At 36.5% G+C, this 19,056-nt stretch overlaps 1 protein-coding gene across 1 annotated transcript in view; it reads left to right on the plus strand.

Moving 5' to 3' along the window:
• Positions 1-18,534, plus strand: part of LOC149796295 (uncharacterized) — an 81,787-nt gene extending 63,253 nt beyond the window's left edge. The window contains exons 3-4 of the mRNA XM_089960201.1: positions 16,840-16,924; positions 17,826-18,534. Coding sequence (XP_089816327.1) covers positions 16,840-16,924; positions 17,826-18,015 — 275 coding nt within the window. The 3' untranslated portion in view covers positions 18,016-18,534. The remainder of the gene's footprint in view (positions 1-16,839; positions 16,925-17,825) is intronic.
• The last annotated feature ends 522 nt before the right edge of the window (positions 18,535-19,056 follow it).

The following is a 19,056-nucleotide window of genomic DNA, read 5'->3' on the forward strand; positions in this document are numbered from 1 at the left end:
TGTGGCATAATAATCCCTATGTTCTTGCGTTGTTACCATTACAGTGCAGACATACTGAAATGTGAACTTACAAGCCCTCTTTGTGTGTGTTGTACCATTTCCTCTTACCACATCAAAATACTGAGCGTCACAGTATTGGTTTGCGTTTTCAAGCTGACCATTTTTTTTTTATATCTCACTTAAACATTTCGACATAAACACTCACATCGGTAGAGTCAGAACAGACGTGTTACAGTATTGAGGGGCATGTTATCTTTTCTTTTTCAAACTAATAAATTTGGGGTTTGTATGAAGTAAAGAACCGAAAGTAGAGTGAAACTCAAGGATGATGACCCAATCTGTCTGTCTATTGATGCGTGTATTTTCTTAAGAAGAAATATGACCTCTAAAACACAAAGAGATACGGCAAGCATGATTAGATTAAACACAACGATGTTTTCCTTCACGCCCGTGTAATTTAGAGTTTCAGTCGTCTTTGAAGACAAACTTGGTCTCTTTTTGTATGGCTTGAAATAATAAAAAAACTGAAAAATCTTAAGCACTTTGCTATAGATAATTTCATCAACAGACCAAACAACATAAATACCGTTACAACAATAGAAAGCCTTAAATCTTCTATCAAAAAGAAATGCATGAAAAAAATTAAAGATTAACGATAACTAACCAATGAAACCGAATTTAACAAAGGCATTGACATGTGAAGAAATGCCTCTCACTTTGGAAAGGTAGGCGAATGTACTCTGTCATGCACCGTCAACTTGAAAAAAATTATAAACAGAGAGAAACCTGAATTCAAAATTCAGTTGTTTCTTTTTCTTCAAAATTATTTCGTTTCTTTTTTCTTTTTTTTTTTTGGAACAAATCTAAGCACTAATATAGAGTGGAAAAGGGAAAATGCACATAAAAGCTTTGATATTTCTGAAAAAAGGAGGGGATATTCCTAACGTTCATAACCACCTATATATGCTTGGACTTGTCTGTGACTTATCCACAAAACAAGATATACATATTTCTGGTCAAGCTGCAAGTGTGTGCGTGTTTTTGAAAATGGTAAAAATTGGATATACAATTTTCTCGTGACACTTATAAAGTGAAGAGTCTGTGCAAGTTTCAAAAGCCAAAGTCATATAAGTTTTGTATTTTGTACGGCTTGTAAAGATTTCTACTTTAGAAAATGTGAAGTATCACAAGTTATTATCACAAACAGAAGTGGAACATAGGGGCTTGCAAGAAAGAAAATAACCCAGACAGTTGGTGTCATCAAGAGTGCTAGAGACGGTACCCGAACTTGCTTGTCTGCTTACTTGAATTAAAGTGATTTTCGTTCTAATGGAGCATGTATCACTGGTTTAATAACGTACCGCGTGATTTTTAATTACTCCTGGGGAAGGAAAGAGAGCCTCATCCCCCAGGCTTTTATGTACTCACAGACTATTTTTAAATTTAGCCACTCAGGTGTAGGACTAACTAGTCCTTAACAACCTGACTAAAAGACTTTAAACATGAGTGGGAATTGTCTCACCACACACTCATTTTTCTGTCCGAGCGTGGTAAAGGAGGAAAAAGGTGCTCAGCAAGACAGCCATGGATGTTAAGTACTCACCAAAACGCTAGCCCGTACTTATTTCAAATCAAGTCCCGTTTTTGCTAATGGACAATAAAAGGTACCAATAATGTGTTAACCACCTGTGCAATTAGTTCAAATCTAACGAGTCTGTTAAATTTCCTACTTCCTAACATATCTGTCTAATATTAGTACTTAGTGTACATAAAAATAGCCATACTGATCTTATTTTAAATTATTATGTCTAAGCGACATATACCAGTTTGGTCACTGTTAGGTTTAAAAAATTAAGTTTGTTGTGGTGTTCCAATGGGTCAAGTTTGTTTCGAGAATAGTTTAGTCAAGGAGGGATACCAAGCCAAATATGGTTCCCTATTTAATAAAAAGCAATCTTTTGGAGCCCTAAAAAAAAGTCTGTTTTTTCTGTTAGAAGGTAACACGTCTCTCTTTTGCTTTCACGTTCTTTCCCGCACTCCTAGTCTCATGATTCTTGATATCAGGAAATGCGTAGCCATGATGGACGGTAATGTAAGCAGCGGTTTCTACCAGTTGACTGAGGGGGTATCCAGTGTAGGCTTGTCTGTAGAATTGGGGAAGAACTCTGACCCCTAATCCCCATTGAGAAGGTCTTGGTTTAAAGGTGTCTAGAGATTTGTAGGCAACGTACTGTATGGCTGTAATAAACTGCCCTGCTATGTTGACGTCATACAATGCTTGATCTAGCCCCATTTCGGTGTACTTCTCAACGAGGGTCAGCGTCCCCCTCCTCCTCAACCGCCTCAATTTCCTCTTCTGGTTCTGATACTAATTCTTCAGTTGAGGCAGATAGTTTCAAATCCGCTGCTATGGTGTCTGTCGCTGTTATTGTTGTTGTGGTTGTTCTTTCAGCTGAGATTGCCTGTAGTATCGGTGCGAGAAAAGAACGTAGTGCCTCCGATAATTACATTTGAGTTTGCCATACCGTTTGTGTAACATAATTGGACCTTTGTTTTGCCACCACTCTTTCCGGGACGGGTTGTTTGTTAGGTATAGTCGGCTGTTGACTAGCTGTTATTTGTGTTCTCGAGGTGGGTGGAGTGCTAACTGGCTAGGTCTGCATTTCTTGCTCCCGCTGCTGTTGCGTATATTTCTTCCCTCCACACCGAGTTCTGGACCTAATTCTTTAAATTTCGTTGTACCCGAACTTACATTATCCATATTATCACCAACAAAAGAAAACAAAACGCACAGACCTAAAAGAAACACTCATTCACTTTTTACAGAACATTACTATTTTTAAAATTTTGATAAGCGACGGAAACGAACAACTTAGAGTCACACTTTCTAACCAAGATAAAGAAATCATGTGCTGATAGACTCACTTCTGTATTTTTTCTTCTAACTGACTAACGTATCATAGGCAATGGAATGTGATTTCTTTTCGAGAGTATGGGGTAGCCCTGAAATTTTTTTGGGGGAGGTTGAAGCTATGGCGATCGCTTAGGTTATAAGATGACGGCCTCCTGTGACGACAGGCTTTCTCACAGGATAAGGTCTGCTTCTTCGGAAAGAGAAGAAGAACTCTTTGGTGTCGATAAAACTGTTAACAAAGCCTCTGCCAGGTTCATGCTGCTGCTGCTGCTGTTGCTGCTCTCTCTGCTGTTTATGAAGTCTGTACTTCTCCGTCCATTCTTCTTTCTCCTTCTTGAATTCCTCCTTGAAGAGCTCTTCTTTCAGGTCTTCAGTGACTTTCAACATTATGATATTGTCTATCTCTTCAGGTCTCGGTATCAGACTTGTCATGACCCTATGCAAATTCACATAGGCTTCGTTCAACTTGGCTTATCTTGAGCACATCTTCGTAGGAAGATGAGTCGACAATGGATGGACAGACTGGAGACACAACACAACACAACAATTTTGAATTCAAAAATGTTGTGTTGTGTTGTGTCTCCAGTCTGTCCATCCATTGTCGACTCATCTTCCTACGAAGATGTGCTCAAGATAAGCCAAGTTGAACGAAGCCTATGTGAATTTGCATAGGGTCATGACAAGTCTGATACCGAGACCTGAAGAGATAGACAATATCATAATGTTGAAAGTCACTGAAGACCTGAAAGAAGAGCTCTTCAAGGAGGAATTCAAGAAGGAGAAAGAAGAATGGACGGAGAAGTACAGACTTCATAAACAGCAGAGAGAGCAGCAACAGCAGCAGCAGCAGCATGAACCTGGCAGAGGCTTTGTTAACAGTTTTATCGACACCAAAGAGTTCTTCTTCTCTTTCCGAAGAAGCAGACCTTATCCTGTGAGAAAGCCTGTCGTCACAGGAGGCCGTCATCTTATAACCTAAGCGATCGCCATAGCTTCAACCTCCCCAAAAAAAATTTCAGGGCTACCCCATACTCTCGAAAAGAAATCACATTCCATTGCCTATGATACGTTAGTCAGTTAGAAGAAAAAATACAGAAGTGAGTCTATCAGCACATGATTTCTTTATCTTGGTTAGAAAGTGTGACTCTAAGTTGTTCGTTTCCGTCGCTTATCAAAATTTTAAAAATAGTAATGTTCTGTAAAAAGTGAATGAGTGTTTCTTTTAGGTCTGTGCGTTTTGTTTTCTTTTGTTGGTGATAATATGGATAATGTAAGTTCGGGTACAACGAAATTTAAAGAATTAGGTCCAGAACTCGGTGTGGAGGGAAGAAATATACGCAACAGCAGCGGGAGCAAGAAATGCAGACCTAGCCAGTTAGCACTCCACCCACCTCGAGAACACAAATAACAGCTAGTCAACAGCCGACTATACCTAACAAACAACCCGTCCCGGAAAGAGTGGTGGCAAAACAAAGGTCCAATTATGTTACACAAACGGTATGGCAAACTCAAATGTAATTATCGGAGGCACTACGTTCTTTTCTCACTCCGATACTACAGGCAATCACAGCTGAAAGAACAACCACAACAACAATAACAGCGACAGACACCATAGCAGCGGATTTGAAACTATCTGCCTCAACTGAAGAATTAGTATCAGAACCAGAAGAGGAAATTGAGGCGGTTGAGGAGGAGGGGGACGCTGACCCTCGTTGAGAAGTACACCGAAATGGGGCTAGATCAAGCATTGTATGACGTCAACATAGCAGGGCAGTTTATTACAGCCATACAATACGTTGCCTACAAATCTCTAGACACCTTTAAACCAAGACCTTCTCAATGGGGATTAGGGGTCAGAGTTCTTCCCCAATTCTACAGACAAGCCTACACTGGATACCCCCTCAGTCAACTGGTAGAAACCGCTGCTTACATTACCGTCCATCATGGCTACGCATTTCCTGATATCAAGAATCATGAGACTAGGAGTGCGGGAAAGAACGTGAAAGCAAAAGAGAGACGTGTTACCTTCTAACAGAAAAAACAGACTTTTTTTTAGGGCTCCAAAAGATTGCTTTTTATTAAATAGGGAACCATATTTGGCTTGGTATCCCTCCTTGACTAAACTATTCTCGAAACAAACTTGACCCATTGGAACACCACAACAAACTTAATTTTTTAAACCTAACAGTGACCAAACTGGTATATGTCGCTTAGACATAATAATTTAAAATAAGATCAGTATGGCTATTTTTATGTACACTAAGTACTAATATTAGACAGATATGTTAGGAAGTAGGAAATTTAACAGACTCGTTAGATTTGAACTAATTGCACAGGTGGTTAACACATTATTGGTACCTTTTATTGTCCATTAGCAAAAACGGGACTTGATTTGAAATAAGTACGGGCTAGCGTTTTGGTGAGTACTTAACATCCATGGCTGTCTTGCTGAGCACCTTTTTCCTCCTTTACCACGCTCGGACAGAAAAATGAGTGTGTGGTGAGACAATTCCCACTCATGTTTAAAGTCTTTCAGTCAGGTTGTTAAGGACTAGTTAGTCCTACACCTGAGTGGCTAAATTTAAAAATAGTCTGTGAGTACATAAAAGCCTGGGGGATGAGGCTCTCTTTCCTTCCCCAGGAGTAATTAAAAATCACGCGGTACGTTATTAAACCAGTGATACATGCTCCATTAGAGCGAAAATCACTTTAATTCAAGTAAGCAGACAAGCAAGTTCGGGTACCGTCTCTAGCACTCTTGATGACACCAACTGTCTGGGTTATTTTCTTTCTTGCAAGCCCCTATGTTCCACTTCTGTTTGTGATAATAACTTGTGATACTTCACATTTTCTAAAGTAGAAATCTTTACAAGCCGTACAAAATACAAAACTTATATGACTTTGGCTTTTGAAACTTGCACAGACTCTTCACTTTATAAGTGTCACGAGAAAATTGTATATCCAATTTTTACCATTTTCAAAAACACGCACACACTTGCAGCTTGACCAGAAATATGTATATCTTGTTTTGTGGATAAGTCACAGACAAGTCCAAGCATATATAGGTGGTTATGAACGTTAGGAATATCCCCTCCTTTTTTCAGAAATATCAAAGCTTGTATGTGCATTTTCCCTTTTCCACTCTATATTAGTGCTTAGATTTGTTCCAAAAAAAAAAAAGAAAAAAGAAACGAAATAATTTTGAAGAAAAAGAAACAACTGAATTTTGAATTCAGGTTTCTCTCTGTTTATAATTTTTTTCAAGTTGACGGTGCATGACAGAGTACATTCGCCTACCTTTCCAAAGTGAGAGGCATTTCTTCACATGTCAATGCCTTTGTTAAATTCGGTTTCATTGGTTAGTTATCGTTAATCTTTAATTTTTTTCATGCATTTCTTTTTGATAGAAGATTTAAGGCTTTCTATTGTTGTAACGGTATTTATGTTGTTTGGTCTGTTGATGAAATTATCTATAGCAAAGTGCTTAAGATTTTTCAGTTTTTTTATTATTTCAAGCCATACAAAAAGAGACCAAGTTTGTCTTCAAAGACGACTGAAACTCTAAATTACACGGGCGTGAAGGAAAACATCGTTGTGTTTAATCTAATCATGCTTGCCGTATCTCTTTGTGTTTTAGAGGTCATATTTCTTCTTAAGAAAATACACGCATCAATAGACAGACAGATTGGGTCATCATCCTTGAGTTTCACTGTACTTTCGGTTCTTTACTTCATACAAACCCCAAATTTATTAGTTTGAAAAAGAAAAGATAACATGCCCCTCAATACTGTAACACGTCTGTTCTGACTCTACCGATGTGAGTGTTTATGTCGAAATGTTTAAGTGAGATATAAAAAAAAAATGGTCAGCTTGAAAACGCGAACCAATACTGTGACGCTCAGTATTTTGATGTGGTAAGAGGAAATGGTACAACACACACAAAGAGGGCTTGTAAGTTCACATTTCAGTCTGTCTGCACTGTAATGGTAACAACGCAAGAACATAGGGATTATTATGCCACACAGCCCTAGAACAAAACAATGCATCACCCGTTGTAAGCCATTTCATTGGCTATACTTATTTTCTTACCGCGTTCGCTTCGAATTGACTTAAGTAGCTATTCAGACAGTGACGAGAATGGCCATGCTTTACTGGGTCTATCCTATAGGCGATTTATATAAAAAAATATTTTTAAAAATTAAACTAATGCACGAACAATCGTACCATGGGCGATCCCATGGAAATTGTGTCCGTCTTATTGCAAAATACATCAACATTTAATTTAACCGTGCAGATCGCTAGAACAAACCTCTGATAATATACATTTTGAAAAGTGTTGTGTGACACGGATCGCATTGTCGCTTGGTGTCTGCTTTCTTGTTCGAAAAGAGATCGTTTCGTCTTGACTATAAAAATCTAATTTGACTAAGTTTTACGCACTACTTGAACTCACACATTTACGTTGTAGGTGTAAGCCGTCGTTCTCAGTTTTCTGGAAGTTCGTTTTTGCGTTTCTCAGATGTGATACTATTTTTTATGGACCGAACGAAATTTCTTTTGGCGTGAATCAGGACTCGTGGTTTTGTGTCATAATTGGAGAGCATTGATTAAAGCTCAGTTATGTCGTCTTCGAAATCGCTGACACGGATTTGAACTAAAACTTCAGGTTTTGTGTGAGGCGATACGGTACATCATTGCTTTTTACTTCCTCAATGAAATCGTTTCATCTTATTGCAAAATTACATTTGACTAGGTTTCATACGCAGCAGGTCCATGTATATAAGGAGAGTGTCTTAGCGTCAGAGTATTCATTCCGCTCTCAAACGATCAAGAAGATGGAAGAGTCAGCACAGATCGACCTGCTGGTCAAATATTTGCTAAAAGTCATACGAAAGCATAATTCACATGCGAAAGTGGCAACAAAACTTACTCTTTTGGTCGTTGATTTGATGAGAGTCATACGAAAGTGTGTAAGTGCTAATGAAGTTTGCTATATCTGCAAAGGTAAATGGGTATTTGTCTCCAGAATACCTGCTTCGTCTAAGAAAGAGAGACAAAAGTCAAGATACCTAATATCGTTGTCAGGAGAAAGGACACTGGAATTCAGAGTGCCCTACGAGAAAAGAGAAGAAACAAAAACAAGACGAAACAGAGAAGAGGGATTCAGAAGAAGAAGAAATTGAAGATGATGAAGAACTTGTGCCAGTAAAAACATGGAAATGGAAAAATTGACAATGTGAGCCGATGCGTTGGCCCTGATGTGAAATTTCATACTACCTTCTAAAAGAGAATAGACCAGAAAGAAAACGTAAGTGTCTCTTGGTCTTGACATTGTATAATAAGGATGGCGTGTTTTGTTTTTACTCACACTTTATGAAATTGTGCTCTTTCACCTCTCTCTATCCCTCTGGATCATGTCTTAGTTAGAATTGAAATGGAAGGATGTTTTCCTTCACGCACGCTCTTTAGGCATGCAAGTCCGTAAACAATAGTCAGTCTATTCGTCCATCATTTTGTGTCTTGATGTTTCCTAAATCACACACTGATGCCATAAAATAACGGGTTAAATGGGTTTTGTAGTGTTGGGAGTGGGGGTGGGTGGGGTGTAGGTGTTTGGCAGAGTTGGTCATTGCAGGTGAGGGGTTAGGTGCTTTCAAAAAACTTTTTCTTCTTCACTCTCTGTTGATAGTATATATATAAAGGGTTATTTCTTGACTGCGTGTGGATAGTGTATAATGGTTTTCTTCTTCTTCCCTCTGTGGTGTGCGTGTGTGTGTGTGGGTGGGTGTGTGTGTGTTCGCGTACGTTGTGTAGATCGCATATTTGGTTGTTTTTCTTCTTCTTCCTCCCGAGTGTGGATAGTATATTTGCGGTTTGTATGCGTTAGCGACGTTGTGTGGATAGTATATTTGGGGTTTGTATGCGTTCGCGTACGTTTGTGTGGATAGTTTATTTGGGGTTTGTATTATCTCCCTTCTGTGTTGATAGTATATTTGGGGTTTGTATGCGTTCGGGTACGTTTGTGTGGATAGTTTATTTGGGGTTTGTATTATCTCCCTTCTGTGTTGATAGTATATTTGGGGTTTGTATGCGTTCGCATACGTTTGTGTGGATAGTTTATTTGGGGTTTGTATTATCTCCCTTCTGTGTTGATAGTATATTTGGGGTTTGTATGCGTTCGCGTACGTTTGTGTGGATAGTTTATTTGGGGTTTGTATTATCTCCCTTCTGTGTTGATAGTATATTTGGGGTTTGTTTTTTCCTCTTCCCTCTGTGTGTGTGTGTGTGTGTGTGTGTGTTCGCGTACGTTGTGTAGATCGTATATTTGGTTGTTTTTTTTTCTTCCTCCCGAGTGCGGATAGTATATTTGGGGTTTGTTTTTTCCTCTTCCCTCTGTGTGTGTGTGTGTGTGTGTGTGAGTCTGCGCGCGTATGTTGTGTGTGTGTGTGTGTGTGTGTGTGTGTGTGTGTTTGTTCGCGTACGTTGTGTAGATCGTATCTTTGGTTGTTTTTTTTCTTCCTCCCGAGTGTGGATAGTATATTTGGGGTTTGTTTTTTCCTCTTCCCTCTGTGTGTGTGTGTGTGAGTCTGCGCGCGTATGTTGTGTGTGTGTGTGTGTATGTTCGCGTGCGTTGTGTAGATCGTATATTTGGTTGTTTTTTTTTCTTCCTCCCGAGTGTGGATAGTATATTTTGGGGTTTGTTTTTTCCTCTTCCCTCTGTGTGTGTGTGTGTGTGTGTGTGTGTGAGTCTGCGCGCGTATGTTGTGTGTGTGTGTGTGTATTGGTCTCTGTTTGTCCCTATAAAACTCACTTTATCCCTATCAGATACACTCTACCTACCTACCTACAGTAGCGCGTATTCAGGTCAGCCACTTGCAACACTGTTGCCATTTATCCCCTAGTGTTCAGTACAGTGACGTCACTGACGCTGGAAATTTTGAGACTATAAATATCGACTTGGGGATTTCAACATTTTGTAGCTATACATATATACTAGAATTCATAAACAGGAACGTCACTCAAGCTGAGGCTATAAAAAGATAGTGGGATTTTCCAAAGGAAAAACCTACAAGTTGGAGCTATAAATAGATAGTGGGATTTCATAGGAATTTCAGCTGATTATAGATACATAGGTATTTATCCACGATCGTCACAGAAGTTGATATTGTAAGTAGTTACTAATTTTATCCATTTTAGTCTGAACCATTGTAACTTAATTTTCGGGGATATGTTTATTTTCCTTTAAATTCTGGGACAATTTCGTCATTTTAACGTTACTTTTAGTCACATCCATTTTGTCGTTGAGCATTTCCTTGATTATAGCTAATTATAGCATCATTACAATTATGCAAATTTTTGAACACCCCAGAAAGATTTCAGGTCTTGGTAATGCTTTATATATAAATCTCACGCTTGTACTAGTGTATGTATGTTTCTGTCTCTGTTGTGTTTGACCCTCTACCATCATTGTCCCTAGACAATCCCACCATGTTCAATTCCCCTTGACGCTATACAGACCCACCATGTTCAATTTCCATATGTTAAATTCCCTTGAGGCTATATCCCCCAGGGGTTTCCGTAATGTTAAATTTCCCATTGTCCCTAGACAGTCCCACGATCTATTCCCTATGTTAAATTCCCCTTGTACGTATATCGGCCCACAGTTTTTTCCCATGTTAATTCCCCTTGTACGTATATTAACCCACGATTTTTCGCCATGTTAAATTTCCATTGTACGTATATTCGCCCAGGGGTCTCCGTAATGCTAATTTCCATTGTACGTATAGTGGCCCACTTAACTACTAATGAGATGCATCGATAGTTTTTCATGAAAGCGTGTCTAATGTCTTCAAACATGTGTCATAACATCGACGTTACGTTTGTAAAGAGATATATATTCATTGGATATTATATGGACCTTGATAACACCTTAATCCTGCAGCAATTATATCCAGTGTTACCAAGCCAACATGTCAACATTAGTTTCTTCATCTAATTCTAATCGGTCCTATATAGTTATTACCTGCACTCTGCATCTTTTCTTTCAATAACAGCTCAGGAATACTTATGGATAAACACTGTTCTTTATGCTGGCTTATAAATGCCTGTTTTCATTATTTATGCGAGGGATTAGAAAATTTGTTTCAGTGACATAAAACATTTATTGCCAATATATTGAACGTCGATGAAGGCTTTTGGCTGTTAGATACATTGGTAAGTCGCCTCATGCAAACTGTCTCTGTTCAGCTATATTAATAATGTATTTTGGTAATAAGACATCTATTTTCTGTCCAGTGTGTGTGTGTGTGTAGCATTTCAGATATATTATTAAATACATTTTTTGATGTTATTTATGTTTATATATTGTTTTTGTTTTATGAATGTTATGTATATCAATATTTTTTGCAATTCCTGGTATGCGAGATTTTATCCAATTTTTGTAAATTTTATTCATGTCTGCAAATTGTACAGATTATCTTTAGTTATATTTTGCCTATGTGACCTGAGTCTATTCCGAGTCTAAAATTACATAAGATTTATAAATAGATGCTTACATATGTGTTGACAATTACATATGATTTATTAATAGATGCTTACGTATGTATTGACAATTACATATGATTTATAAATAGATGCTTACATATGTGTTGACAATTACATATGATTTATTAATAGATGCTTACGTATGTATTGACAATTACATATGATTTACAAAATGATGCTTACGTATGTATTGACAATTACATATGATTTATAAATAAATGCTTACGTATATCTTGACAATTACATAATGATTTATAAATAAATGCTTGCGCATGTATTGACAATTAAATATGATTTATAAATAGATGCTTACATATGTATTGACAATTGCATATGATTTATAAACAGATGCTTAAGTATGGATCGAAAATTACATGTGATTTATAAATAGATGTTTACGTATGTATTGACGGTTACCACTAATAATCAGAATAACAAGACTTAGTGGCGACTTATGGTCAATTCCACGTCTGATGGGGTTTGGACGGATTGTTAAGAAATAAGTAAAGTTGCATTCGCTAGGCTTGGGCTAATGAATATTGAGTAATAAGATCCGTCACGTGACTCATGTGAAATATAGTCATAATCAAAAGCGTTTATAAGAAGAGGAATGAACAACGAGATTCACTCCTATTTTGAGTCGTCCCCATTTTTTGTGTTCTTGTTATAAGTTTGCATACGTGTTTTATGTTGTACTTGTATATCATTCGAGAGGAAAATCATTCGTTTGGATTGTTCAGTGTAAATAGAAAGTGCTTATTATTAGGACTATAATATTATTCTGGAACTGTTATGAAGTATTCCAAAGAGGTATGGACAACGCCATCTTGAAAACGTCACGATTCTTGGTGGACCAGTACATATCCTGCTTTGAAATCTATACAGAACGTTTTGGTCTTTTGGACTGTCATACAACTTTATCAGGATTAATTTGAATTCACTTCATAATACTGTAAGTTTCTCTCACATTTTAATTTATAACATTGATAACGAAATTATTTGTTAAGTCTTCTTGACTTCGCTTCTTTCTGTTACTTAGCTTGTGTCTATAGGGTCGTAACAGTGAAATTATTCGCTATTGAGTACTAGTTACACTCCTGATTTTAAAAGTATTAACGGTTTAATTATTAAAATCGTAGGTAATTAAACTTAGGATGAACCAAATTGTCTCAGCTTTCTTCTTATTTCTTTTATGTCGCATAAAAGAAATAAGAAGAAAGCTGAGACAATTTGGTTCTAGCTCATTTAGAAACTGGTACAAACCCGATTTTCTCTACTAAACTCTATGTGGATTTATTTCAGATTATATTTTTTCCATCCTTTAAGATAATAATAATAATAATAATAATAATAATAATGATAATAATAACAATTATTATTATTATTATTATTATTATTATTATTATTATTATTAATCTTTTAAATTATTTTAAAGCTGGAAGTTGTAATACAGGTGATGCTAATTTATTATTTCAGTTAGCGGTTCATTATGCACAGTTACACGTAAAGGATCTGATAGCAATCCATTAGGTTTTATTTGTTCCATTCTATTCAAATTTAATCTAGCAGTTGAATTTCCTTCTTAATTCATTTTACAATTACCATCATGATCGTTTAATATCATCAATTACCTCACTTGTTATCAAGAGCATTACCGCTCCGATGGCCTAATGGTTAGAGCGTCCGCCTCGGATGCTCAAAGTCGCGGGTTCGAACGCCGGCTAAGTCATACCAAAGACTTATATAAATGATAATAACAGATGATTCGCTTGGCGCTCAGAATTAGGAGGTTAGTGATAGGACTGGTCTGTCTCGTGTCAGGATAATGTGACAGAGTGGGACATCATGCTACACGTGTGCGGCATGATGCCCCAGTGCTACACATCACTATAAGCTGTCACACTGCACACATAACGATATGACTGAACAATTGTTAAAGCTACGTTAAAAATATAAATCACACACACACACACACACACACACACACATCAAGAGCATTGAAAATACAAACTGTTAAATGTGTTTTCTTCAACTACATTTAGGAGATTCTGTGCCAAACGTGTCAATATCTGTTTACAAATTACTAAACAAAAAAACTTGCTTCGCCTATTGATGATGATTGAACTTATGCTGCAATTCACGAACTGTTACAACACGATATTGTTACAACACGAAACTGCTACAACACTATATTGTTACTACACGATATTGTTACAACACGAATATTGCTACAGTAGCAACAATCATTCATGAATCGATTCGTAAGCAACTGCTTCGATTGTTATTTATCCAAATACTTATTGTTGCATTATGATTAACTGATGTTTTGAAGCGGTTCTTTACACTTTGGAGTGGCCACATGCTATCTGTCTATCGATCTATCTATCCATCTCTTCTGTTTAATGACGTATGTATTACACTTTCTGTTTAATGAAGTAGGTAGTACGCCTCATGTTTTATGAAGTAGGTAGTACACCGTCTGTTTAATGATGTAGGTAGTACAATTTCTGTTTAATGAAATAGGAAGTACACCTTCTGTTTAATGAAGTCGGTAGTACACCTTCTGTTTATTGAAGTAGGTAGTACAACTTCTGTTTAATGAAGTAGGTAGTACACCTTCTGTTTTATGAAATAGGTAGTACAACTTCTGTTTAATGAAATAGGTAGTACAACTTCTGTTTTATGAAATAGGTAGTACAATTTCTGTTTAATGAAATAGGTAATACATCTTCTGTTTATTGAAGTATATAGTACACCTTCTGTTTAATGAAGTAGGTAGTACACCTTCTGTTTAATGAAGTAGGTAGTACAACTTCTGTTTAATGAAGTAGGCATGAAGTAGGTAGTACACATTTTGTTTAATGAAGTAGATAGTACACCTTCTGTTTAATGAAATAGGTAATACATCTTCTGTTTAATGAAACAAGTAGTACACCTTCTGTTTTATGAAGTAGGTAGTACACCTTTGTGAACGAAAAATTATTTTTATATCTTGAATTTGTACTTAGTTTTAAGTTTAGCCGTTCCAAAAAATATCAGTTGCTAGGTAACCCAATATAGGAATCCAGACATTAGGTCGAACCTTGTAGCTTGCATCCTTTAAACAGATGTTCCTTTGTTTACATGATAATTTTGAAGTTCTATTAAACCGTTCCATTTCGGATGCTTTTATATAGGGGAACATCTTAAAGGGTTCTATTTATAGGCAATTTGTTAACTGACCTCTTATATTTTCCCTTCCATTGATCAAACTGTATCGTTTTTGGTTGTTGCTTCTTGTTGATACTCTTAGAGGCATTGTGTATATTACAATGTCATTTGCGACTTCAATTTTGGCTCATGTAATTATAGAAAACATATATATCACGGTCAAAATGTATTTATGTGCAAAGCTGTCCTTTACGTATGCTTAGGAATCGCCTATATCTACCTGCCGTTGAGGCCCAATGTCACGTACACAGACTTTGTTTTACAGGAATATTTATATGGAGCTTCTTCTAATGCATTGTATTTGCTGTTCTTTTCACTTTTCTATTTTGTCACCACAAATAGTTGGCATTTTTTGCACCACGTAACGGCTCTATGTCTTAATATAACAGAAACATGTCATTATTGATTGAGATCTGTGTTCGAATTTCTCCGAATCTACAAGTTGAATTAAGTTGTTAGACATTCTTAATATTGTTATAGGTCTTGGAATCTTGGAAGATAGTTACGTGTGTTTGCTTGCGGGAATTCATTTATTTAATTCAACCATTCTTTGGAATTTCAAAGTGTTCGAACTGTTTAGACAATTTGGAATTATATCTATTACGGAATGCACGTTTCTTCTTCGTTAACATTACATGGTCAGATTTGTGTCGATTATATTCGGTATTGCACGGCTTCATACTGCACGGCTTCATACTGCATGGCTTCATATTGCACGGCTTCATACTGCACGGCTTCATACTGCATGGCTTCATATTGCACGGCTTCATACTGCACGGCTTCATACTGCACGGGTTCACATTGCACGGCTTCATACTGCACGGCTACATATTGCACGGTTTCATACTTCACGGCTTCATATTGCACGGCTTCATACTGCACGGCTTCATACTGAACTGCTTCATATTGCAAGGCTTCACACTGCACGGCTACATATTGCACGGTTTCATACTTCACGGCTTCATATTGCACGGCTTCATACTGCACGGCGCCTGTGCCTAAAATAGTATAGTGTATTAGGAACTATTTAGTAACCAACTCATATACTGTCATGTGCAGCTGGGCAGTGCTTTGTCCGCATTTATCTTATTACTGTGTATTGATGAATCTACCGTTGTGTATTTTACTTTGAAATACAGCATAAATTCAATTACTTTGTTTCTTGTAGTGTATTCCTTTATTATTAAGCCTTAGGTAAGAAAATGTGTATATAATGGAAGTTTACTGTATTTGTATGTGAAAATGGGAACTCGTTTACTCGGACTAATATCGCACTCTCAAGGTCGTGCAGTAATATTCAGAAAAACTCGTTTGTATTTTCCCGTTCAAATGTAGTAACATCTATCTATCTATCTATCTATCTCTATATCTATCTATCTATCTATCTATCTATCTATCTATCTATCTATCTATCTATATATATATATATATATATATATATATATATATATATATATATATATATATGTTTGCAGACATTTGGTGCAATTTACAATGTGTGTAGAGTTTAATAATTTTAATATGTCACCAGGTTAATTGATCACTTTATATGAATCTGATCGATCCCAACGAGGCCACAACATTCATGCTTATAATATTTTTGCGCTCTTCATATATTCGGTAACCTTCATTGGACACTTTATCGTGCTAAATACTCCCAAGTTTTCTGTCTCTTTCTCTGTGAGATGGGAATTAGAACATATAGCGAAATACAATAGTTTAATAATAAAAATTATAATAATTTAGTATGACCCATATTACCAATTACAAGAATAATTGAACAATTCGTTAATTTAACGAGCCATATAATTAAATGAAAGGCGTTAATAAATGTCTCTAATACTCGTGATTTATCACTGCTGAAAAGCTCTATTGCTGGCCATTCTAAAATAAATGGAATTCAGCCAGTGTCTACACGAATATTCATTTATTAAAGGAATTCAGCCAGTGTCTACACGAATATTCATTTATAAAAGGCATTCAGCCAGTGTCTACACGAATATGCATTTATAAAAGGAATTCAGCCAGTGTCTACACGAATATTCATTTATAAAAGGAATTCAGCCAGTGTCTACACGAATATTCATTTATAAAAGGAATTCAGCCAGTGTCTACACGAATATTCATACATTCAGTTCATGTTCGTATAGATACAGTCCTGGTTCTTTCAGGTCTTGAAGTGGGGATCGTGTTCACTGTATTACTGTGTGTCTTGCTTCTCGGTCTTGGAGGATTCCTATACGTCAGACACAAGAGGTAAGCTGTTTTTTTTTTTTATGGCAGCAAAGCCACGACCCGTTTTCTTTTCTATAATGCACGAAGATACCATGCACAAATGTATATTATTTTCTTGCGATGCGTAAACTCTTCTCCTTCATTCCGTGAAAGTACTATTAGACAGAGCATTCAGGTATTGTGTCGTGCAGTGAAAATTATTGTGTAGTATAAGGTAAAGTAAGTTTTTATCATTAAGCCTTAGGTAAGAAAATGTGTATATAATGGAAGTTTACTGCATTGGTATGGGAAAATGGGAACTCGTTTACTCAAACTAATATCGCACTCTCAAGGTCGGGCATTGTTGCAGTGTATCATTGTAGTGCATTGTTGTAGTGTATTATTGTAGTGCATTGTTCAAGTGTATTATAGAAGTGAATTGTTGCAGTGTATTATTGGGGTGCATTGTTGCAATGTATTATTGTGGTGCATTGTTGCAGTGTATTATTGTAGTGCATTGTTGCAGTGTATTATTGTAGTGCATTGTTGCAGTGTATTATTGTAGTGCATTGTTGCAGTGTATTATTGTAGTGCATTGTTGCAGTGTATTATTGTAGTGCATTGTTGCAATGTAGTATTGTAGTGCATTGTTGCAGTGTATTATTGTAGTGCATTGTTCAAGTTGAGCTAGCTACATCAATCTCTTGTTTAAGGAACTAGTCACGTGACGATGTTCGCCCATAATCAAATGCAAATACTGCATATTAAATTTTTAGACTTCTATAATACTCCATTTCAGGCATTGCTTGTAGATTGATATATAACAATACAAACGTCGAGCCTTTGTATCTTTTGAAGTAAAAATCTGGCTGAAAGATTCTGAATTTTGCATTTATGAATGTGTAATATGTATTACTTAAACACTCATTTCTCTGTCCCTCAGGACTCGGAATGCGGGGTACGCACGTGTACAACTCAATCTGCTAGCGAAGCAGAACGCAGGGGTATATCAGGAGACGACATCATCAGAGAACATCCTGTTCCTGATTCCTCCCAAACAGATTCCAGATGAGGATTCTTCCGTTCTAAGGAACAGCGATCTTTATGAGAGCGACTCGTCTGACACGATGTAGCAGTCTTTGATATTTAATCTATTTGTATAGCTCGAGATAGCTTCCCGAGGCTGATTTTTACTTCAAAGATGGGCTAAGCTCTCCCCATATATAAATGCTTGATCTTTTAATTAGGACACTAACATGCTTTAAATGAAAACACAATATAAAAAAGTAAACAGAAACTGTATTTAAATTTATATAAGTAATATTTTCAGGTATGAGTGTGTTCGTGTTTATCTGTGTGTGTGTGTGTGCGTGTGTGTGCGTGTGCGTGTGTGTGTGTGTTTACAAATTCGCAAAAATTCAAAAAATTGACGAGAAAGAAATAACACTGGACTAAAATAAATACAGAATGGAAAGCACTTTTAGACTCATAAAAATAATTTTATAATTTCATATGTAAGGAAATAATAATGATATAAAAGAAGACAACTTGCAACTGAGAAAAAGCGGAATTAGACAATGTGATGAAAGCTCCAGTAAAAGCTGAGGAAGAAGATTTTGTGGCTTGACTGTGTGTACATGTTGTACAATAGGAATGCTGTTCTTTAAACCCATATTACCTTACTTTTGTAAGTATGATGTGAAAAATTAATATTTATTAAATAAATATTTCTAAAATGAGAGTTGTTTTTCCCTTGGCAAACGGAAGATAAATATGTGATCATATTCATGTTAACGGTCTTCCTTGCAGATGGACATCCATATATATCGGATGTTGAAACAGGGTGAGATACTTTTTGTGTTGTACAAATTAATATGTTTGTAGTATTTTATCTGGTTTGTACAGCCACCCCCGCCCCCACCTTTGGATAGTGAATACTTTCATGCCTACGTTTTGCTGTTATTAAACAGGGTTTTGCCCTCTACATGTAATATATCAAAATATGTCAGCATAAAGTGACTGGTAAGTATCAACAATTTAAACACAATTTGTTCCACTTCAGCTATAGTAAACCTAATCTGTCAATTGTAGAATATGATTGTTGCAAAAGATGGAAGAAATATAAGCCATGGACACAAATAATTCATATTCCCGTTTTATAATTAGCCACTGTT

Source organism: Sinohyriopsis cumingii, chromosome 6 (assembly GCF_028554795.1).
Source record: "Sinohyriopsis cumingii isolate HCF-2022 chromosome 6, ASM2855479v2, whole genome shotgun sequence".
NCBI lineage: Eukaryota > Metazoa > Mollusca > Bivalvia > Unionida > Unionidae > Sinohyriopsis > Sinohyriopsis cumingii.